This window comes from Delphinus delphis, chromosome 1, assembly GCF_949987515.2.
Source record: "Delphinus delphis chromosome 1, mDelDel1.2, whole genome shotgun sequence".
NCBI classification, from domain to species: domain Eukaryota; kingdom Metazoa; phylum Chordata; class Mammalia; order Artiodactyla; family Delphinidae; genus Delphinus; species Delphinus delphis.
Genome location: NC_082683.1, coordinates 36,767,486 through 36,791,289, shown reverse-complemented (window position 1 = coordinate 36,791,289; position 23,804 = coordinate 36,767,486). Strand labels below are relative to the sequence as shown.

General features: G+C 40.4%; 1 protein-coding gene across 1 annotated transcript in view; it reads left to right on the top strand.

Annotated features, from left to right (window-relative positions):
- Nucleotides 1-1,903: 1,903 nt before the first annotated feature.
- Nucleotides 1,904-23,804, top strand: part of ZSWIM5 (zinc finger SWIM-type containing 5) — an 80,023-nt gene continuing 58,122 nt past the window's right edge. The window contains exons 1-3 of the mRNA XM_060021250.2: nt 1,904-2,232; nt 20,237-20,385; nt 21,632-21,782. Coding sequence (XP_059877233.1) covers nt 2,103-2,232; nt 20,237-20,385; nt 21,632-21,782 — 430 coding nt within the window. The 5' untranslated portion in view covers nt 1,904-2,102. The remainder of the gene's footprint in view (nt 2,233-20,236; nt 20,386-21,631; nt 21,783-23,804) is intronic.

The window sequence follows — 23,804 nt, the reverse complement described above, 5'->3', positions numbered from 1 at the left end:
TTAGGACTTATTCTTACTTTAATTAGCCATAATTATCTGAAACTTGAACTTTGGAATGTTTTTTCTCCTCATTTTTTAATTCCTCCAGGTCACGATGGTAGCTCTGAAACTAACATATGCACCTTTTATTATTTGGCAAATATTTCTCCAGCAAATATAAGATTATTTTAAATTGCTTTCCTATTCACAGTGTGGAGTGCAGTAAAACAAGAAAATCTATGAAATTAGCTTCACCTTTGTTCCTGTCTCTATACCGTTTGGTATATTATATTGTAATCATTTATTTTTCTGTGGTTTTTGAGGATAAGGACTTTGTCATGGCATTTTCAGAGGTAGTGTAGTATAAGTAAAAGAAAATAAACTTTGGAGTCAGTCAGACCTGGTTCCAAATCCTAGGTCTATCACTTTCCAGCTGAGGGCCCTTGGGCAAATTTCCTTCACCTCTGAGCCTCAGTTTACATACCTTTAAAATAAGGAAAATAATACCAACTTCATAAGGTTATTATGACAAATTATTAAATGCACCCGACACAGTTCTGCTACATAATAGGTGCTTCACGAATATTTGACATTCCTCTCCTTTTCGTGTTAGCATCCCTAGGCTAACAGGGGTACTTAAAATAAGTTTGTTACTGGGGCTTCCCTGGTGGCGCAGTGGTTGAGAGTCCGCCTGCTGATACAGGGGGCGCGGGTTCGTGCCCCGGTCCGGGAGGATCCCACACGATGCGGAGCGGCTGGGCCCGTGAGCCATGGCTGCTGGGCCTGCGCGTCCGGAGCCTGTGCTCTGCAACGGGAGAGGCCGCAACAGTGAGAGGCCCGCGTACTGTAAGAAAAAAAAAGTTTGTTACTTAAAGTTTTGTTAAACCTTTGTTGAATGACTGAATGATTGTTTGAATACATATTTTGTCAAAGAAGAATCATATTTAAAGAATAAACAGTTATTATAGAATGAATTTTCTATTGAATTTAACTTTTTTCAATTTAGTTGTAACTTAAAAATGTATTCTCTCTACATTTCAAAATTATTGGTGCTGTGTGCTAGTGAGTGGAGGTTAACACTGCATAGTCTCACTGCACCAAGCTCTCTGCTTTCTGCGTCTTATGAGGCTTCTTGCCTTTTAGGTATTCCATGTGGTTACCATTTTGGAAGTGTTTGTTTTGAGGAAGAAATGTTGCCCTTATCTTCCTCGTCTTTCCTTGTGGCATTCTTTTGGTTTCTCTCGTTTATAACGCTCACCTTACTCTAGATTGTACTGACGTTATTTGTAGACTTGTCTTTGGCCACAAAGAGCTCAAAATCTACTACCGAGGTTCTTAACTTATTCAAGGATCTTGAATAATCTTTTTGAGACTATGATAAAAGGTATGAAATGTACTCCCAGAAGAATGTACATATGTACAAACAAAAGTTTTCTTATTAGTTCTGGAGGTTCATGGACTCCAGGGTAAAGACTCTTTTTCTAGATTGTGTGTTTCTTAAGAGCAATACCTGGGGGACTTACCTGGTGTTCACGTGGGTAAGACTCCACACTTCCAGTGCAGGGGGCCCGGGTCCAATCCCCGGTCGCGGAACTAGATCCCACGTGCCTGCCGCCACTAAGAGTCCACATGCTGCAACTAAGAAGCCTGCAAGCCGCAACTAAGAGCCTGCGTGCCTCAACTAAGACCCGGCGCAGCCAAAACAGATAGATAGATAGATAGATAGATTTTTTTTTTTAAATCAATACCTGGGTTTCATTGACCTTTGACAGAGCCTACTGTGTATGTAGGAGATACTCAGCAAATAGTTTCTGAATTTATGAATTTAAATGCAAAATGAAAACCTTCAGGTTTCTTACTACAGAATCTCTAAACATGTCTTTTTTGTTTCCTTAGGCTTCCATCTCAGTGGCACAGTAACTGAGCCAGCCACTACTTCTGAACCAGCAGTGACTTACAAAGTTGCCATCAGTTTTGATCGATGTAAAATCACTTCAGTGGCATGTGGCTGTGGGAACAAAGACATATTCTACTGTGCCCATGTGGTAGCGCTCTCACTCTACAGGATCCGTAAACCAGACCAAGTCAAACTGCGTCTTCCTATCTCAGAAACCCTTTTCCAGATGAATAGAGACCAGCTACAAAAGTTTATTCAGTATTTAATCACGGCACACCACACTGAAGTTCTTCCTACTGCACAGAAGCTGGCAGATGAGATTCTATCCTCCAACTCCGAAATCAACCAAGTAAACGGTAATTGTACAACATTTTTGTTGCTAAAAATATATTTTGTTGCTTTATTGCATGTTTAGAGATTGGGATACATTTGCCATTGTAATCACTCAACCTTAATCAGTTCATTCTATCCAAACTATTTATTAACTCTGTTTCTTAAAGCAATCCAATTGTCCACCTCATAAAGGTTTGGCAAAAAAGGACAGAGAATGTTAGAGTTACATATTGATCTAGTTTATGGACTTCATTTGTCCTTACAATCCCTGCTCCAGGAGCCTGGGATATTCAGGAGTGAGAGAAAGCATAAAATAATTAGTGCCATTCAGTGAACTGAAATGGATATGAGAATTCCTTAACATTTCAGGAACCTGCATAGCATCAAGGTTATTCCAAAGAGCATCTGCTAGCATTGTGTTTATGAGCTATGTAATGGGAGGGTTTATGGATGGAGAAAGATATTATGTTCACTTACTCATTCAACAAGGATATGTTGAGTACCTACACTGTGCAAGTGGTAGCGCTGATTGTTGAGAGCATAAAACAGACATGGTTCCTGCCTTCAAATTGCTTATAATCTAGTAGAAAAGACAGCTAGGTCTGAAATAAATGCTTGCATTTATTATGAAGCCAGGTTGTAGATATTTAATCACAGGAAACCGTTGAAGAATTTTGAGAAGAGGAGCTATATGAGCCAATTTTTCATTTTGTTGGTTAGGTCCTACTATGTTCCAGGCATCATGCAAGAGATTTTATACATGTTTATATATGTTAATTCATTTAGTTTTCAAAACTATCCTGTGAGGTAGGTATTATAACCATTTCCATTTTATAAATAAGGAAATTATTTATAACCTAGGCTCACCTGATTTCAGAACTCAGGTTTTTAATGCTTCTCTATACTACCTCTCTATTTTTAGAAGAAACTTTGGTATTAGCGTGAACAAGGCAGTGAGGCCAGATGAATGGCCTGTATAATACTATGGTATGTGCCAAAGGGCCTGCTTTTCCCAGTTGCCCAATAGAGCTAATCAAGTCCTACACACAGCCTCACCACTCCTCAGAAATAAGGATAGTCAGACAGGCTTCCAGGAACTCTCGCTAACTAGCCGAAATAATCTTCTGTTGTTTTATCCTCAAAGTTGTAGTGTTTACATGGTAACTGAGCTCTATTTGAGAGATACTGTTAAAGAGTAACTATATATATATATATATATATCTTCTTATCCCACATAGGGAGCCTGTTCTATTTCTCTGACCTCCTTAAGTCTAGAGTTCTTAGGGACCTGAGTTCAGCTCCAGGTCTGTAACACCACAGCTGGGTTATGGCCTACTTTCATGCATCATTCCCACTAGCTCTTTCTCAGAATTTTTGCCTATATCCAAGCTCTCTTGCCTTTTTCTTGAACTAACCACCTTGGTTGAGTGCCTGTATTGCACCTGCCTTGTTCATCACCACTGTCACCAAAGCAACCCTCTTTCCCCTTTACCACTGTGCTGAAGCAATCTTTATTCCTCATTATACCTCCCATCTCAGCATCTTATTATATGTCTGAAATTAGTCTAAGTTGCCAGAGTGAACTTGAGATGTTATTCTCAACCTTCCTCAGGAACTACTACTTCTGTACCTGTGTTTATTCCAAACTAATATTAGCTTTCTACCCCAGGTTCCCTAGTATTCCACAGGGTCTTTCTTAATATATTTCTAATAACCAGTGCTGATATAGGCAGTGATACTGAAAATGATGAGGGCGAGGAGTGGAGATATCTTAGAGGCAAGGTGGACTGGATTCAACATCCAGGTGTGTAGGATGGGTGGGGAGTGAAGAAGAGGAAGATGAGAAAAAACTCAGTTCCAGAATGTCCAGCTACGATGGCTGGATTTGACAATAATGTTGCCATTCACTTAGGGAACGTAAGGGGAGGGATAAATTTAGGAGGAAGACGAATTCAGTTTAAGTTTGAGGTGCTTGTAGAACACTTAGGTGAAGATTTCTGATACAAAATTGGGTGTTGGATCTGGAGCTAAGGACAAAAGTCAGAATTTTGGAGTTATTAGCATAGAGATGATCTTTGAAGTCCTGTTTCTGTTCCCTGCTAAATGTATAAACACCTAGAACATCTTCCGTCTCCTCTCTCTCAAGCCCTACTCTTCACCAAAACAGACTTTAAAAAGCAGGAATAAAATTTCTAAAACTGCTAGCTACCTGCTTTTTTTTTTTTAAATTTTGGTTGTGTTGGGTCTTCGTTGCTGCATGTGGGCTTTCTCTAGTTGCGGTGAGCAGGGGCTACTCTTTGTTGTGGTGAGTGGGCTTCTCATTGCGGTGGCTTCTCTTGTTGTAGAGCACGGGCTCTAGGCGCATGGGCTTCAGTAGTTGTGGCTCATGGGCTCTAGAGTACAGTCTCAGGAGTTGTGGCGCATGGGCTTAGTTGCTCCACGGCATGTGGGATCTTCCCAGAGCAGGGCTCCAACTCATGTCCCCTGCATTGACAGGTGGATTCTTAATGACTGTGCCACCAGGGAAGCCCTAGCTACCTGCTTTTAATCCCGGGAATGGATCCAGGTATTGCTCTGCTCCTCATGTCCCTGAAAACTTTTATTAGTCCCTGTAAGTGGTTTTAGCTAGACTTTGCCTTGTCCCCTTTGGATTGGTGATTCAATTTGGACTATCTTTCCAACTCTTCATCTAGCACTGCTCCATGCTCTGTTTGTGATTTTCTCTGGTAACTCCATACCCTGAGATTCTCTGGCATATAGCATCCAGGCTAGGTCTTCAGTTGCTGTTTATCCATACAGAGAGTTTGGATACCAAGAGAAAATTATGATAACTTGAGGAGTTAGGTCAGGAACCATGTCTTACAAATTTCTGAGTCTCCATCACCAAGCATGGTACCTGGAAAATAATAAGGATTTGTTGAATGAATACAACAAATCCTTATTATTTGTTGTATTCATGCATATACAGGTGATGAAACAGGGGCCAGTGTAGGAATTAGCAAAGTAGAATGAGAAATGAGGAGAAGCTAGCAAGTAACTATAAAATTGAGTTTTAAGTATAAAATTGAGTTTTAGGAAGTAAATGGTCAACAATGTTGAATATTGTGGAAGATACAGACCAGAACTAACAAACATAGAACAGCAATTTGGGGGAAATAGAGACTATGCAGAGAGAAGAAAACCTTGAAAAATTATTATTAATATCATCATAGGAATAGAAGATATTTTAACCATGAAATAAAAACTGGATACTATAAAAAGAAATTCACAGAACAGAAAGAACTAATGAATATTACAAATATAATGGCAAAAAAAATATAAAACTAAGTGATGGAAAATAAAGGTAAGGAAAGTTCCTATAGAGTAGAGCAGAAAGACAAAGAGATTTTTTTTTAAAAAGAAGATGAAAAGATGAAAAATAGGAAGAAAAAAGGCTGTTAAAAATTAAGAGAATGGAAAAAAAAAAAAATTAAGAGAATGGGGCTTCCCTGGTGGCACAGTGGTTGAGAGTCTGCCTGCCGATGCAGGGGACATGGGTTCGTGCCCCAGTCCAGGAAGATCCCACATGCTGCAGAGCGGCTGGGCCCGTGAGCCATGGCCGCTGAGCCTGTGCGTCCGGAGCCTGTGCTCCGCAATGGGAGAGGCCACAACAGTGAGAGGCCCGCGTACTGCCAAAAAAAAAAAAAATCCTTTCATTTTATCTTCACTTGTTACCGTTTGTCTTATAATCCTGTGGAAATTTTCATACGAAAATGTCAAAGTATCATTTATATTGACCAAGTCCACTTTACCACTACTGAGGGTAATTAGTTTCATACTCATCTCTTTTTATAAAAAGACTAAAATGTTCTAACCAGTGAACACATATAGGGATATTTTTATCTTTTGTTTTTAACCAAAGGATCATTTTTTTTTTTAAGATTTTGCCTGGGAGTTAGTGAGAGAGCTAGAGAAGCTGGTTGTGAACTCCAGGCCTGGCTTATCTAGTTAAAATTATCTTTGCTCTTATTCGTTCATTCCTAAATGCTGTACCCTTCTCTGCTATCTGACCTTTAATGTTGCTATTTCTTAAAAATTAATCTTAAATTTTCTCCTCTTATTCTATATGATCTCTGCGGGCAATCTCAGCTACCTCCTTTACCTTAATGTCATCTATGTATTATGACTCACAGATTTACTTCTCCTATATCCAACTGACTATTCTATATCAAAGACATCCACAAATCAACATATCCAAACATGAATTTATCTTCTTCCTCAAATTTGCACAATAAATAGCACCACCATCTAGCCACTGGATCATGATAGAACACTTTTTTTCTCATAATCCACATGCATTCCAGTGCAAGACCTGTTAGTTTTACCTCTCAAGTATCTTTCATCATTTTCCACTTCTCTCTGTTGATACTCTCATCACCCTAAATAAAACCACTGTAATCTCCCAGCTAAATTGCTACTATAGCCTTCTAACTGATCTTTCCATATCCACTGTTGCTCCCTCCTATTCCATTCTCCACACAGCCATCCAAAGTAACTTTTCTATAACTACAGATTTTGTCATATCACTTCTTGTTTAAAATCCTTCAATGGCCTCCTGTTGCACTTAGGGTAAAATCCAGATTTCATACGGCCTACAAAACCTTGCATGATCTGGCTTTTGCCTTCATTTTCACATGATATTCCCTCTCCTTGGAATACTCTTCCTATCCTCTCCCCCTTGTTATAGATGTACTTAATTACCACAATGATTTATGGCTTCATGCTTTTTTGAGCAAAAACTACACACAGTATTTCCTCCACTCTCTGCCAGGCTCTTATTCATTCCTCATTATTCACTTAAATGTCACTTTCTCAGGGAAAACTTATTTGACCTTTCTTTACACACAGATATGTACCTGGGTGATTATTTGCTTGACATTCCTTTCCCCAACTAGTCTATCAGCTCCACAAGGACAGGGACTATATCTGCTTATTTAACACTGTCTATCCAGTCTTTGGCACAGGCCCCTGGCACATAGGCTCTCAATAAATATTGAATAAACGGAAATGTCCTAGAAAATCCTTCTCAGGCCTTTTGGGTTTTTTCCCGCCATGCCTCAAGGCTTGCAGGATCTTAGTTCCCAGACCAGGGATCCAACACAGGCCCTCAGCAGTGAGAGCCCGAGTCTTTACCACTGGACCGCCAGGGTACTCCCATGACTTTGATTTCTTCAACAGCCACACCAGCTCCATATAGACTGTTACCTGGACTTACTCCCTTTTTTTTTCTGCAAGCACCCATTTTGGCAGCTCAGTTTCTTGTCTCCCGGATTCCTTATAGACCAGAAAACATTTACACAGTTTACCATCCTTTCTTTCCTATCAGATAAACAAACCCTTTTGAAGTTTTAGGTGAAATTTTACTGTTAATAACTCTCTAGGCTTTGCCTTATCCTAGCCTAATGTAAGGTACCTAATACCGTGCCTGGCACATAGTAGGGGGCTAATCACTGCTTGCCGTTATTATAATTTTGAACTCTCATTTTCAAAATCCCCTCCTGGTATTCCAGCAGTAATTGCGCTATCCCAGAAGTTTTCCATCGTGTGCACACTAGGTATTAATAAACTGCGCCTGATTTCTTCCACAGCTGCTGCTACTACCACCAGCTGGGCCCAAAAGATTCACCAGTTTGCTCCATACCCCTTCAAATCCTTAGAGGGGGTGTCACTCCACACCTCCAATCTGTTGGCTAAGGCCAGCTCCCCTGGGAGACTGGGTCCTGCTCCTGATTTTTCTTTTTCTAGTTGAACCACCCAAGGGTAAGAATTGGTATTCAAACCATCTCTGCCCCTTGCTTTCGGAGCACCATTGCTATTCTTTCCTCATCAGCAAGGTACTCAGAGGCCCAATCCTTGGTTTATACTTAGTTTATCTTATTTTATCTCAGTTCCATCTCTGTAGAGCTAGTGAAAACTAGAATCAGAAGTGAGACTCTATAATCTGCATTTTTAACAACAAACCCCAAGTGATTAACATTTGAGAATCACTGTACTGGTGAGAACTCTTGTTATTCTCACTGTGTGGAAAATGCGTTATTCTGACTTACCCTATATTCTGTGTGGTAGAATAAACCAAGAAAGGATATGGCTATTTTCAGACACACCATCCAGCTTACATTCAGGGCCTGAACCAGGTGGTTGGTAGATCACAGCAATATGAGGCTAGAGGCCAAAGTATAGCTTTGTAGTGAAGAACAAGACTTTGAAGAGAGACCAACATATAGATTCTAACTCATATACTTTCAGTCTGTTACATTACTTACCTGTATAAGCTTTAGTTGTTTTTGCTTTAAAATTAGGATAATAATACCACCTCATAGAGTTGTTAGGAGAGTTCACTGGAATATACTCAACAGATATTCATTGAGCATCTACTATGTGACAGGCACTGTTCACATGTTGCAAATATACCAGGAAATAAAACAATTTATGCCCTCAAGGAGCATGTATTCTAGCGGGGATGTGTATAAAAAGTGCTTAGACTCTGGCGTGGAGGAAGCATTCAATAAATGGCTGTTATTAACAAATATATAAGGATAAGGAGTGTATTTGTTTTTCTTTGCCACTTTCAGTTTACAGAAGAAGTATAGGAGATATTATTTGCCCACCTGGAGCTTAGATCAAGGTGGTCAATAGGACATTCTATAAATATTTTGTTTGTTTGTTTGTTCATTCTATAAATATTAACTCAGTGTTGAATGATCCAGGCACTGTGAGGTATAAAATGAGTCTGTACACTAGGCTTTAAAAACTTCAATCTAGTTGGGAATATATGAGAAGTGCACAATTCCAACATAAAAGAAAATGCAATAGGTCTTCCAAAAGGCCAAAGTGATCTTTTTTTTTTTAATATATATATATCTTTAACATCTTTATTGGAGTATAATTGCTTTACAATGGTGTGTTAGTTTCTGCTTTATAACAAAGTGAATCAGTTATACATATACATTTGTCCCCGTATCTCTTCCGTCTTGCATCTCCCTCCATCCCACCCTCCCTATCCCACCCCTCCAGGCGGTCACAAAGCACCAAGCTGATCTCCCTGTGCTATGCGGCTGCTTCCCACTAGCTAGCTGTTTTATGTTTGATAGTGTATATATGTCCATGCCACTCTCTCACTTTGTCCCAGCTTACCCTTCCCCCTCCCCATATCCTCAAGTCCATTCTCTACTAGGTCTGCGTCTTTATTCCCGTCTTGCCCCGAGGTTCTTCATGACCTTTTTTTCTTTTTTAGATTCCATATATGTGTGTTAGTGTATGGTATTTGTTTTTCTCTTTCTGACTTACTTCACTCTGTATGACAGACTCTAGGTCCATCAACCTCACTACAAATAACTCAATTTTGTTTCTTTTTATGGCTGAGTAATATTCCATTGTTTATATGTGCCACATCTTCTTTATCCATTCATCTGTCGATGTACACTTAGGTTGCTTCCATGTCCTGGCTATTGTAAATAGAGCTGCAGTGAACATTGTGGTACATGACTGTTTTTGAATTATGGTTTTCTCAGGGTATATGCTCAGTAGTGGGATTGCTGGGTCATATGGTAGTTCTAGTTTTTTAAGGAACCTCCATACTGTTCTCGTAGTGGCTGTATCAATTTACATTCCTACCAACAGTGCAAGAGGGTTCCCTTTTCTCCACACCCTCTCCAGCATTTAATGTTGTGTAGATTTTTTGATGATGGCCATTCTGACTGGTGTGAGATGATATCTCATTGTAGTTTTGATTTGCATTTCTCTAATGATTAATGATGTTGAGCATTCTTTCATGTGTTTGCTGGCAATCTGTATATCTTCTTTAGAGAAATGTCTGTTTAGGTCTTCTGCCCATTTTTGGATTGGGTTTTTTGTTTTTTTTAATGTTGAGCTTCATGAGCTGTTTGTATATTTTAGAGATTAATCCTTTGCCCATTGATTCATTTCCAAATATTTTCTCCCATTCTGAGTGTTGTCTTTTCATCTTGTTTATGGTTTCCTTTGCTGTGCAAAAGCTTTTAAGTTTCATTAGGTCCCATTTGTTTATTTTTGGTTTTATTTCCATTTCTCTAGGAGGTGGGTCCAAAAGGATCTTGCTGTGATTTATGTCATAGAGTGTTCTGCCTATGTTCTCCTCTAAGAATTTGATTGTGTCTGGCCTTACATTTAGGTCTTTAATCCATTTTGAGTATTTTTGTGTATGGTGTTAGGGAGTGTTGTAATTTCATTCTTTTACACGTAGCTGTCCAGTTTTCCCAGCACCACTTATTGAAGAGGCTGTCTTTTCTCCACTGTATGTTCTTGCCTCGTTATCAAAGATAAAGTGACTATATGTGCGTGGGTTTATCTCTGGGCTTTCTATCCTGTTCCATTAATCTATATTTCTGTTTTCGTTTCAGTACCATACTATCTTGATTACTGTAGCTTTGTAGTATAGTCTGAAGTCAGGGAGCCTGACTCCTCCAGCTCCGTTTTTCTTTCTCAAGATTGCTTTGGCTATTCGGGGTCTTTTGTGTTTCCATACAAATTGTGAAATTTTTTGTTCTAGTTCTGTGAAAAATGCCAGTGGTAGTTTGATAGGGATTGCATTGAATCTGTAGATTGTTTTGGGTAGTAGAGTCATTTTCACAATGTTGGTTCTTCCAATCCAAGAACATGGTGTATCTCTCCATCTATTTGTATCATCTTTAATTTCTTTCATCAATGTCTTATAATTTTCTGCATACAGGTCTTTTATTTCCTTAGGTAGGTTTATTCCTAGATAGTTTATTCTTTTTGTTGCAGTGGTAAATGGGAGTGTTTTCTTAAGTTCACTTTCAGACTTTTCATCATTAGTATACAGGAATGCAAGAGATTTCTGTGCATTAATTTTGTATCCTGCTACTTTACCAAATTCATTGATGAGCTCTAAGAGTTTTCTGGTAGCATCTCTAGGATTCTCTATGTATAGTATCATGTCATCTGCAAACAGTGACAGCTTTACTTCTTCTTTTCCAATTTGGATTCCTTTTATTTCTTTTTCTTCTCTGATTGCTGTGGCTAAAACTTCCAAAACTATGTTGAATAATAGTGGTGAGAGTGGGCAACCTTGTCTTGTTCCTGATTTTAGAGGAAATGGTTTCAGTTTTTCACCATTGAGGACAATGTTGGCTGTGGGTTTGTCATATACGGCCTTTATTATGTTGAGGAAAATTCCCTCTACGCCTACTTTCTGGATGGTTTTTAATCATAAATGGATGTTGGATTTTGTCAAAAGATTTCTCTGCATCTATTGAGATGATCATATGGTTTTTCTTCTTCAATTTGTTAATATGGTTTATCCCAATGATTGATCTGTGTATATTGAAGAATCCTTGCATTCCTGTGGTAAACCTCACTTGATCATGGTGTATGATCCTTTTAATGTGCTGTTGGATTCTGTTTGCTAGTATTTTGTTGAGGATTTTTGCATTTGTGTTCATCAGTGATATTGGCCTGTAGTTTTCTTTCTTTGTGACATCTTTGTCTGGTTTTTGTATCAGGGTGATGGTGGCCTTGTAGAATGAGTTTGGGAGGGTTCCTCCCTCTGCTATATTTTGGAAGAGTTTGAGAATGATAGCTGTTAGCTCTTCTCTAAATGTTTGATAGAATTTGCCTGTGAAGCCATCTAGTCCTGGGCTTTTGTTTGTTGGAAGATTTTTAATCACAGTCTCAATTTCAGTGCTTGTGATTGGTCTGTTCATATTTTCTGTTTCCTCCTCGTTCAGTCTCGGAAGGTTGTCCTTTTCTAAGAATTTGTCCATTTCTTCCAGGTTGTCCATTTTACAGGCATATTGTTGCTTTTAGTAATCTCTCATGATCCTTTGTATTTCTGCAGTGTCAGTTGTTACTTCTCCTTTTCCATTTCTAATTCTATTAATTTGAGTCTTCTCCTTTTTTTCTTGATGAGTCTGGCTAGTGGTTTACCAATTTTGTTTATCTTCTCAAAGAACCAGCTTTTAGTTTTATTGATCTTTGCTATCATTTCCTTCATTTCTTTTTCATTTATTTTTGATCTGATCTTTATAATTTCTTTCCTTCTGCTGACTTTGGGGGTTTTTTGTTCTTCTTTCTCTAATTGCTTTAGGTGTAAGGTTAGGTTGTTTATTTGAGATGTTTCTTGTTTCTTAAGGTAGGATTGCATTGCTATAAACTTCCCTCTTAGAACTGCTTTTGCTGCATCCCGTAGGTTTCGGGTCTTCGTGTTTTCATTATCATTTGTTTCTAGGTATATTTTGATTTCCTCTTTGCTTTCTTCAGTGATCTCTTGGTTATTAAGTAGTGTACTGTTTAGCCTCCAGTGTTAGTATTTTTACAGGTTTTTTCCTGTAATTGATATCTAGTCTCATAGCATTGTGGTCAGAAAAGATATTTGATATGATTTCAATTTTCTTAAATTTACCAAGGCTTGATTTGTGGCCCAAGATATGCTCTATCCTGGAAAATGTTCCATGAGCACTTGAGAAGAAAGTGTATTGTGTTGTTTTTGGATGGAATGTCCTATATATATTAATTAAGTCCATGTTGTTTAATGTATCATTTAAAGCTTTTGTTACCTTATTTATTTTCATTTTGGATTATCTGTCCATTGGTGAAAGTGGGGTGTTAAAGTCCCCTACTATGTTTGTGTTACTGTTGATTTCCCCTTTTATGGCTGTTAGTATTTGCCTTATGTATTGAGGTGCTCCTATGTTGGGTGCATAAATATTTACAATTGTTATATCTTCTTGGATTGACCCCTTGATCATTATGTAATGTCCTTCTTTGTCTCTTGCAATAGTCTTTGTTTTAAAGTCTGTTTTGTCTGATATGAGAATTGCTACTCCAGCTTTCTTTTGGTTTCCATTTGCATGGAATATCTTTTTCCATCCCCTCACTTTCAGTCTGTATGTTTCCCTAGGTCTGAAGTGGGTCTCTTGTAGACAGCAGATATACGGGTCTTGTTTTTGTATCCATTCAGCCAATCTGTGTCTTTTGGTGGGAGCATTTAATCCATTTACATTTAAGGTAATTATCGTTATGTATGTTCCTATTACCATTTTCTTAATTGTTTTGGGTTTGTTATTGTAGGTCTTTTCCTTCTCTTATGTTTCCTACCTAGAGAAGTTCCTTTAGCATTTGTTGTAAAGCTGGTTTGGTGGTGGTGAATCCTGTTAGCTTTTGCTTGTCTGTAAAGGTTTTAATTTCTCCATCAAATCTGAATGAGATCCTTGCTGGGTAGAGTAATCTTGATTGTAGGTTTTTCTCCTTCATCACTTTAATATGTCCTGCCACTCCCTTCTGGTTTGCAGAGTTTCTGCTGAAAGATCAGCTGTTAACCTTATGGGGATTTCCTTGTGTGTTGTTGTTTTTCCCTTGCTGCTTTTAATGTTTTTTCTTTGTATTTAATATTTGATTGTTTGATTAATATGTGTCTTGGCGTGTTTCTCCTTGGATTTATCCTGTATGGGACTCTCTATGCTTCCTGGACTTGATTAAGTATTTCCTTTCCCATATTAGGGAAGTTTTCGACTATAATCTCTTCAAAGATTTTCTCAGTCCCTTTCTTTTTTTCTTCTTCTGGGACCCCTATAATTCGAATGTTGGTGTGTTTAATGTTGTCCCAGAGGTCTCTGAGACTGTCCCCAATTCTTTTCATTCTTTTTTCTTTATTCTGCTCTGCAGTAGTTATTTCCATTATTTTATCTTCCAGGTCACTTATCCATTCTTCTGCCTCAGTTGTTCTGCTTTGATCCCTTTGAGACAATTTTTAATTTCATTTATTGTGTTGTTCATCATTGTTTGTTTGCCCTTTAGTTCTTCTAGGTCCTTGATAAATGTTTCTTGTATTTATTCTATTTCCAAGATTTTGGATCATCTTTAGTATCATTATTCTGAATTGTTTTTCAGGTAGACTACCTATTTCCTGTTCATTTTTTAGGTCTGGTGGGTTTTTGCCTTGTACCTTCATCTGATGTGTGTTCCTCTGTCTTCTCATTTTGCTTAACTTACTGTGTTTGGGATCTCCTTTTTGCTGGCTGCAGGTTCGTAATTCCTGTTGTTTTTGGTGTCTGTCCCCAGTGGCTAAGTTCGTTCAGTGTGTTGTGTAGGCTTCCTGGTGGAGGGGACTAGTGCCTGTGTTCTGGTGGATGAGTCTGGATCTTGTCTTTCTGGTGGGCAGGTCCACGTCTGGTGGTGTGTTTTGGGGTGTCTGTGACCTTATTATGATTTTAGGCAGCCTCTGTGCTAATGGATGGGGTTGTGTTCGTGTCTTGCTAGTTGTTTGGCCTAGGGTGTCCAGCACTGTAGTTTGCTGGTTGTTGAGTGGAGCTGGGTCTTGGCGTTGTGATGGAGATCTCTGGGAGATATTCACCATTTGATATTACGTGGAGCTGGGTGGTCTCTTGTGAACCAGTGTCCTGAACTTGGCTCTCCCACCTCAGAGACACAGCCCTGATGCCTGGGTGAAGCACCAAGAGCCTGTCATCCACACAGCTCAGAATAAAAGGGAGGAAAAAAAGAAAGAAAGAAAGAAGATAAAATAAAATAAAGTAAAATAAGGTAAAATAAAATTAAATAAAGTTATTAAAATAATTATTAAAATCAATTTTTTAAGTAATAAAAAAAGAAAGAAGAGAGCAACCAAACCAAAAATCAAATCCACCAATGATAACAAGTGCTATAAACTATACTAAAAAAAAAATTAAAAAAAAAAACAACGGACAGACAGAACCCTAGGACAAATAGTAAAAGCAAAGCTATACAGACAAAATCACACACAGAAGCATACCCATACACACTCATGAAAAGAGAAAAAGGGAAAAATGTATATATATATCATTGCTCCCAAAGTCCACCTCCTCAATTTGGGATGATTCATTGTCTATTCAGGTATTCCACAGATGCAGGGTACATCAAGTTGATTGTGGAGATTTAATCCGCTGCTCCTGAGGCTGCTGGGAGAAATTTCCCTTTCTTTTCTTTGTTCGCACAGCTCCTGGGTTTCAGCTTTGGATTTGGACCCGCCTTGCGTGTAGGTCGCCTGAAGGCATCTGTTCTTCGCTCAGACAGGATGGGGTTAAAAGAGCAGCTGATTTCGGGGGCTCTGGCTCACTCAGGCTTGGGGGAGGGAGGGGTACGGATTCAGGGTGAGCCTGCGGCGGCAGAGGCCATCATGACATTGCAACAGCCTGAGCCGCGCCGTGTGTTCTCCCGGGGAAGTTGTCCCTGGATCATGGGACCCTGGCAATGGTGGGCTGCGCAGGCTCCCAGGAGGGGAGGTGTGGATAGTGACCTGTGCTTGCACACAGGCTTCTTGGTGGCTGCAGCAGCAGCCTTAGCATCTCATGCCCGTCTCTGGGGTCCGTGCTGATAGCCGCGGCTCACGCCCATCTCTGGAGCTCCTTTAAGCAGCACTCTTAATCCCCTCTCCTTGTGCAACAGGAAACAAAGAGGCAAGAAAAAGTGTCTAGCCTCTTCGGCAGCTCTAGACTTTTTCCCGGACTCCCTCCCACCTAGCTGTGGCGCACTAGCCCCCTTCAGGCTGTGTTCACCCAGCCAACCCCAGTCCTCTCCCTGGGATCCGACCTCCAAAGCCCAAGCCTCAGCTCCCAGTGCCCGCCCGCCCCAGTGGGTAAGCAGACAAGCCTCTCAGGCTGGTGAGTGCTGGTCGGCACCTATCTTCTGTGCGGGAATCCCTCCTCTTTGCCCTCCACACCCCTGTTGCTGCACTCTCCTCCGTGGCTCCAAAGCTTCCCCTCTCCACCACCTGCAGTCTCCACCCACGAAGGGGCTTCCAAGTGTGTGGAAACCTTTCCTCCTTCACAACTCCCTCCCACTGGTGCAGGTCCCATCCCTATTCTTTTGTCTCTGTTTTTCCTTTTTTCTTTTGCCCTACCCAGGTACATGGGGAGTTTCTTGCCCTTTGGGAGTTCCGAAGTCTTCTGCCAGCGTTCAGTAGGTGTTCTGTAGGAGTTGTTCCACATGTACATGTATTTCTGATGTATTTGTGGGGAGGAAGGTGATCTCCACGTCCTACTCTTCGCCATCTTGAAGCTCCCCCCAAAAGCAATCTTGAGAAAGAAAAATGGAGCTGGCAGAATCAGGCTCCTGGACTTCAGACTACACTACAAAGCTACAGTAATCAAGACAATATGGTATGGCACAAAAACAGAAATATAGATCAATGGAACAGGATAGAAAGCCCAGAGATAAACTCATGCACATATGGTCACCTTATTTTTAATAAAGGAGGCAAGAACATACAGTGGAGAAAAGACAGCCTCTTCAATAAGTGGTGCTGGGAAAACTGGACAGCTACATGTAAAAGAATGAAATTACAACACTCCCTAACACCATACACAAAAATAAACTCAAAATGGTTAAAAACCTAAATGTAAGGCCAGACACTATCAAACTCTTAGAAGAAAACATAGGCAGAACACTCTATGACATAAATCACAGCAAGATCCTTTTTGACCCACTCCTAGAGAAATGGAAATAAAACCAAAAATAAACAAATGGGACCTAATGAAACTTAAAAGCTTTTGCATAGCAAAGGAAACCATAAACAAGACCAAAAGACAACCCTCAGAATGGGAGAAAACATTTGCAAATGAAGCAACTAACAAAGATTAATCTCCAAAATTTAGACACAGCTCATGCAGCTCAATATCAAAAAAAGAAACAACCCAATCCAAAAATGGGCAGAAGACCTAAATAGACATTTCTCCAAAGAAGATATACAGATTGCCAACAAACACATGAAAGAATGCTCAACATCACTAATCATTAGAGAAATACAAATCAAAACTACAATGAGGTATCACTTCACACTAGTCAGAATGGCCATCATCTAAAAGTCTACAAACAATAAATGCTGGAGAGGGTGTGGAGAAAAGGGAACCCTCTTGCACTGTTGGTGGGAATATAAATTGATACTGCCACTATGGAGAACATTATGAAGGTTCCTTAAAAAACTAAAACTAGAACTACCATATGACCCAGCAATCCCACTACTGGGCATATACCCTGAGAAAACCATAATTCAAAAAGAGTCATGTACCACAATGTTCATTGCAGCTCTGTTTTCAATAGCCAGGACATGGAAGCAACCTAAGTGTACATCGACAGATGAATGGATAAAGAAGATGTGGCACATATATACAATGGAATATTACTCAGCCATAAAAAGAAACAAAATTGAGTTATTTGTAGTGAGGTGGATGGACCTAGAGTCTGTCATACAGAGTGAAGTAAGTCAGAAAGAGAAAAACAAATACTGTACACTAACACATATATATGGAATCTAAAAAAAAAAAAAAAGGTCATGAAGAACCTCGGGGCAAGATGGGAATAAAGATGCAGACCTACTAGAGAATGGACTTGAGGATATGGGGAGGGGGAAGGGTAAGCTGGGACAAAGTGAGAGTGTGGCATGGACATATATACACTACCAAACGTAAAATAGCTAGCTAGTGGGAAGCAGCCGCATAGCACAGGGAGATCAGCTTGGTGCTTTGTGACCGCCTAGAGGGGTGGGATAGGGAGGGTGGGAGGGAGACGCAAGAGGGAGGAGATATGGGGATATATGTATATGTATAACTGATTCACTTTGTTATAAAGTAGAAACTAACACACCACTGTAAAGCAATTATACGCCAATAAAGATGTTAAAAAATGCAACAGGTGTTTAAGAGAAGTAATTATAAAGTACTAAGAAGAGTGTTACTGCCTTTTTATGCATATGAGCATAAGATGGACATAGATTTGATGGTGGCAGTTGGGTATATAGCTAATTCAGTGAGGGGGTAAAAAAGTCCTGCCAAGTGAATTAAGCAATAGCTGAATTTTGGCAGCATTAACCTCTCTGTATACTTACTTTATGGTTTCCATTTCTCATTGCAGCCATGACTGTAGAGCTGAGGCAGTATTGATGAGAAGTAGTGTTTTCTGGCCAAAGAACAGGTTGTGGGGAGAGGAAAGGAAGTAAAGGATAAAAGCATAAGTAAAGTCATAAGGAAATGTCATTGACTTCTGCGAATACTAAGTTTCTAGCTGAACCATAGCGTAAGTATAGGAAAGGCAAGGTTAGAAACATAGCGTAAGTATAGGAAAGACAAGGTTAGAAATGAAGGAGCCTGACCGGGGAGGGTCCTGAATGCTAGGCTGAATTTGGACTTCATTTATTAAGAATAGTTTATCACTGAATACTTCTGAGCAGGGAAGTGATATGATCAGAACTCGGTTTAGAATAGTACATTTGAAGAAAAGTAGCATGTAGTAGATTCCATAAACTGGATGCTTATAGTGTTAATTAGTATTTATAGAATAAATTAATGTGTGAGCCCTCCTGATTCCCTGGAGAATAAGATGCACTAAAAAAGCTTAGCAGGGGCTTCCCAGGTGGCACAGTGGTTAAGAATCCGCCTGCCAATGCAGGGGACACGGGTTTGAGCCTTGGTCCAGGAAGATGCCACATGCCATGGAGCAACTAAGCCCATGTGCCACAACTACTGAGCCTGCACTCTAGAGCCTGCGAGCCACAACTGTTGAGCCCTCGTGCCACAACTACTGAAGCCCGCACACCTAGAACCCATGCTCCACAACAAGAGAAGCCACTGCAATGAGAACCCTGCGCGCCACAACGAAGAGTAGCCCCCACTCACTGCAACTAGAGAAAGCCCATGCACAGCAATGAAGACCCAACACAGCAAAAATAAATAAATTTATTTTAAAAAGCTTAGCAGAAGAGCAGCTTTTCTCTGCAGATTTCATTTAAGCAAGCCTTTGATCTAAGAGTACAAGAAGGTTGGTAGACGTACTGATGAAACACAAGATGAATTTGTAACCGACTGCATGACCACACCTATAGAATATTGACTTACAGTCTTTTGTCACTTGGAGACAGGGTTCTAAAAACTTATCATAGGACTTTGTCTTTGAGAAGATGACAGAAGAATATTCAGTTTTCATTCCACAAATATTTCCTAGGTGCTTGTCATATTACCAGCACTGTGCTATAGGTAATTCAACTGTGAGCAAGGAGCTAACAGGCTACTAGGGGAAAGGGATGCATAAATAACTAAAACTGTGTTTTAAGTGATGTTGCTGAGGTGAGCCCAGATATAAAAAATATCTTGAGTGCAAATTTGTAAAATTATATCACCATGTATATAACTGCGCCTGTGCTTCAGGGGCAAGTTTCTTTTTTCTTTTTCTTTTTCTTTTTTTTTTTTTGTGGCTGCATTGGATCTTTGTTGCTGTATGCAGGCTTTCTCTAGTTGTGGTGAGCGGGGGCTACTCTTCGTTGTGGTGCGCGGGCTTCTCATTGCAGTGGCTTCTCTTGTAGCAGAGCATGGGCTCTAGGTATGTGGGCTTCAGTAGTTCTGGCTCGTGGGCTCTAGAGTACAGGCTCAGTAGTTGTGGCACACAGGCTTAGTTGCTCCGCGGCATGTGGGATCTTCCAGGACCAGGGCTCGAACCCATGTCCCTTGCATTGGCAGGCGGATTCTTAACCACTGGGCCACCAGGGAAGTCCCCAGGGGCAAGTTTCTAGAAATTTAGAAGTGTTGACACCACTTGAGAAGCTACAATTTTATAGTGAGCTTTAAAAAGAGAATTTTTTATTTTCTAAGGAAGTATTTTTTAATTTTAAAATAATATGTGTGCTTTAAGGCTTATTTGAACTTCATAGAAAAACGAAAAAGAAGAAAAAATGTCATCCTCTTAGGGAAAAAAAATACATCACTATTTTCATGTTTGTGTATTTCCTTCTGGGCTTTTTCCCCCAGGATGGTATTTGTAGACTTTGGAAGAGGATACAACTGAGAGTTTAGTGAACATGAAACTAGCATTAGCTCTCTTACGTTTGTTTAGGCCCACACAATTGACAAAGCCCAGATTAAGGCAGAATACCCATCTGTTTCTGAATATATTCACAGAGGGCCCCTCCTGCTGAATGTGTAGGGTAGGAACTCAAGGGATTCATTTCATCATTCCCATTCCTCACAGGTGCCCCTGACCCCACAGCTGGGGCCAGCATTGATGATGAGAACTGTTGGCATTTGGACGAGGAACAGGTGAAAGAACAAGTGAAGCTCTTTCTCTCCCAGGGTGGTTACTATGGCTCTGGAAAGCAACTCAATTCAATGTTTGCCAAGGTAAGATATGAAAAGTTTTTTTTTTTTTTAAGTAAACTGGGCTCACCACACTTCTGGCTTCATGCGTTGTAGCTAGCTCACTTGACCTACCTGTACTGAATGCTTGAAAACTAACTGTGGGGAGGGGAGCTGAGCAGAGCAGACTTGAACAGGTTGCATCCAGGGACCCCTACTGCCTCACCCTGGCAGTCCTCCTTCTGCTTAGCTCTCTAAGTGAGTTAGCATTCCTGGGGGGATTAGTAATGAAGCTACCTTCCCTCTGCTTTGAACCCAAGGCTGCCCGATGAGGCTTTAAAGAGACTTAGTATTTTGGAACTGGGGACTCTCACAGCAGGCTTTCTCTCTCTTTTTTTTTTCTTAACACCTTTAGTGAAATATAAATCACATAGCATAAAATTCACCCATTTTAAAAAGTGTACAATTCAGTGGTTTTTAATATATTCACAGATATGTACAGCTATCACCACAGTCAACTTTAAAACATTTTCATTATCTTAAAAAGAAACCCCATACCCTTTACCTATCACTCCCCTATTCCCCATGCCCCACTCCCCCAGCCCTAAGCAACCACTAATCTACTTTCTGTCTCTATAGATTTCCCTATTCTGGACTGGCTTCTTTCTCCTGGAATAGTATTTTAAAGTATTTAAAAACACATCCATGCTGTAGCATGTGTCAGTACTCCATTCCTTTTTATGGCCAAGTAATATTCCATTATATGGATACCACACTTTTTGTTTATCCATTTGTCTGTTGATGGGCATTTGGATTGTTTCCATTTTTTAGCTATTATAAATAATGCTGCTATAAACATTCTTGCACAACGTTTCTGTGTGGACATATATATTTTCATTTCTCTCTAGGCATGGAATTGATAGGCCATATGGTAGCTCTGTGTTTAATCATTTGAGGAATTTCTAGACTGATTTCCAAAGTGGCTACATCATTCTGCATTCCCGCCAAACAATGTATGAGGGTTCTGATTTCTCTATATCCTTGCCAACACTTATTATCTGGCTTTTTGATTCTAGCCATCCTTGTGAGTGTGAAGTGGTATCTCATTGCCCACAGCAGCCTTTCTTGATACATGCGAAGAACTTACATACAGAACAAGAGGCCTTCTTTTTGGCTCTTTGGATATGCTGTGCTTAGTTACTTCATCTTCTCCTCCCCCTCCTCCCCTTCTTTCTCCTCCTACTTTGTCATGATGTGCAGTCACCAACTCTTGCCCCTCCTTATGTGTCAGGTTCGAGAGATGCTGCGGATGAGAGATTCCAATGGAGCCAGGATGCTGACGCTAATAACTGAGCAGTTTATGGCTGACCCACGACTCACACTCTGGAGGCAGCAAGGAACAACCATGACAGATAAGTGCAGGCAGCTCTGGGATGAGCTAGGTAAGTCCGCATATCTCAGAGAAGTGCTCTGTCTATCCTATCAGCTTGCCCCCTGGCAATAGTGTTAGTGAACACTTGCCATCAGTCATTACATGGATCTTGCTAAGTGAACTTTAGCCCAATTGGCAGAAGATTTAGGCTCTACAGAGGCTACCCAGAGTAATTCTGAACTCACTTGTGTTTCTTCCACAGCATTGTGCTTTGCTATTGACATCTGCATTCTGTTCCAGATGTTACCACATAGAAGCCTTTGGTGAGAGAAAACCTTTTGCCTTGGCTTCTGTTCCATGACATTAGCCTGGCTCTCCAGATACTTACCAAACTCACTTTTCTTGCTTTCCCTGGATCTGCTTTTCTTTATCACCCCGACAAACCTCTTAGACATAAGGCAGTTTCCAAGACTTGGGCCTTGGACTTCCATTCTTTCTCTATACTCCTTTGAGAACTCTTTTTTTTCAATAGCATGGCTTCAGAGTTTCCTTTATGATGATCTATCTCATCCTCATCTTCTTTCCACTTATCTGAGTTCCAGTCTCATATTAGCAACTGCCCTATGACCATTTCTCCTGAAAAAAATCTCCTGATCACCTCAAACTTGAGAAACCCAAAAATGAAATCAGGGCTTCTGTGAAAAGAGATTCCCCTGAACCTGGCATTGGCACCACCATTTCTTACTCTACCAAACTTGTTGTCAAGCACTCATTTTTTGTTCATTCCCTACATCCAGTCACCAAATTAATTTGATTCCTTGACCTTCAGAATGCAATTTAGTGTCCATTCACACTTTTTACTTCCCATCACCACTGATCTGGTTGAGGGCCTTGGGACTTTTTTTGGGGGGGGGGGGGACTTTTAGATTAAATTAGACCTGTGGCCTCCTGACTAGCTTCTCTGTTCTAGATTCTTCTCATCAAGGCCATCTTCTTTAGTCATTATTTCTCTTTATCATTCCCCTGTTCCAAGGCTAGTTTTGCAGGGCTAATACTCAGCTCCTCCCCCTGTTTGCAGAATCCTCCATACTCTGAACTCACTATCCAGTCATGGCCCCACTCTTGGGTTATACTGGAAAACTTCCATATGACATATTCTAAAAGCTCTATTATAGCTTCTCCATATTCCCTCCAGCCCAGAAAGCAATGACAAACTTTCCACTCATACAAAATAGCACAAGAAAAAAACTAAAGTTTAGGGGCTTCCCTGGTGGCGCAGTGGTTGAGAGTCCGCCTGCCGATGCAGGGGACGCGGGTTCGTGCCCGCGTCTGGGAGGGTCTGGTCTGGGAGGATCCCGCGTGCCGCGGAGCGGTTGGGCCCGTGAGCCATGGCGCTGGGCCTGCGTGACCAGAGCCTGTGCTCCGCAGCAGGAGAGGCCACAGCGGTGAGAGGCCCGCATACCGCAAAAACAAACAAACAACAAAAAAAACAAACTAAAGTTTAGGATTTTAGTGAATTCCCCTGAAGCATATACATTATAGTCTTAGGGCTAAAAGCCATGGGGAATGAGGCTTAATGACTCTGGGACTATACTTGGTTACTTTGGGGCTACTGAGTGTGGGATTTTGATTTGGGTGCTAAGGCTTCTTGATATCACCTGGGGCACTAATGGCTTTGGAGTTCTCATTAATAATGAAGAGCTACATTATTGAGCGTTATGTGCCAGACTCTGTGTTAAAGATTGTACACACATTGTTTCATGTAATTCTGATAACAAACCTATGAGGTAATTGTGTGTTTGTTGCAAAGAAACAGAGACAGCTCTGGTTACTTCTGGATACAGAATAAAATAAAGAATTATAGAAAACTGTCTCTCTGACACAATCACACTTTCTGAACTACAGGAATGTTGAACTATTAGTCTAAAGTTACTGGTCCAACCAGTTGTGACCAGGGTCACAATGCATGGCAAGTTGGGAACAGCTTCTTACACTCTTTCCTCAGAAGGAATTGTAGGCATGGCCTTCCTTCTAGGGTAACATATCAGCTTAGGGGAGACAGATGAGCTCCAAAAAGTTACTTGTTCAAGGT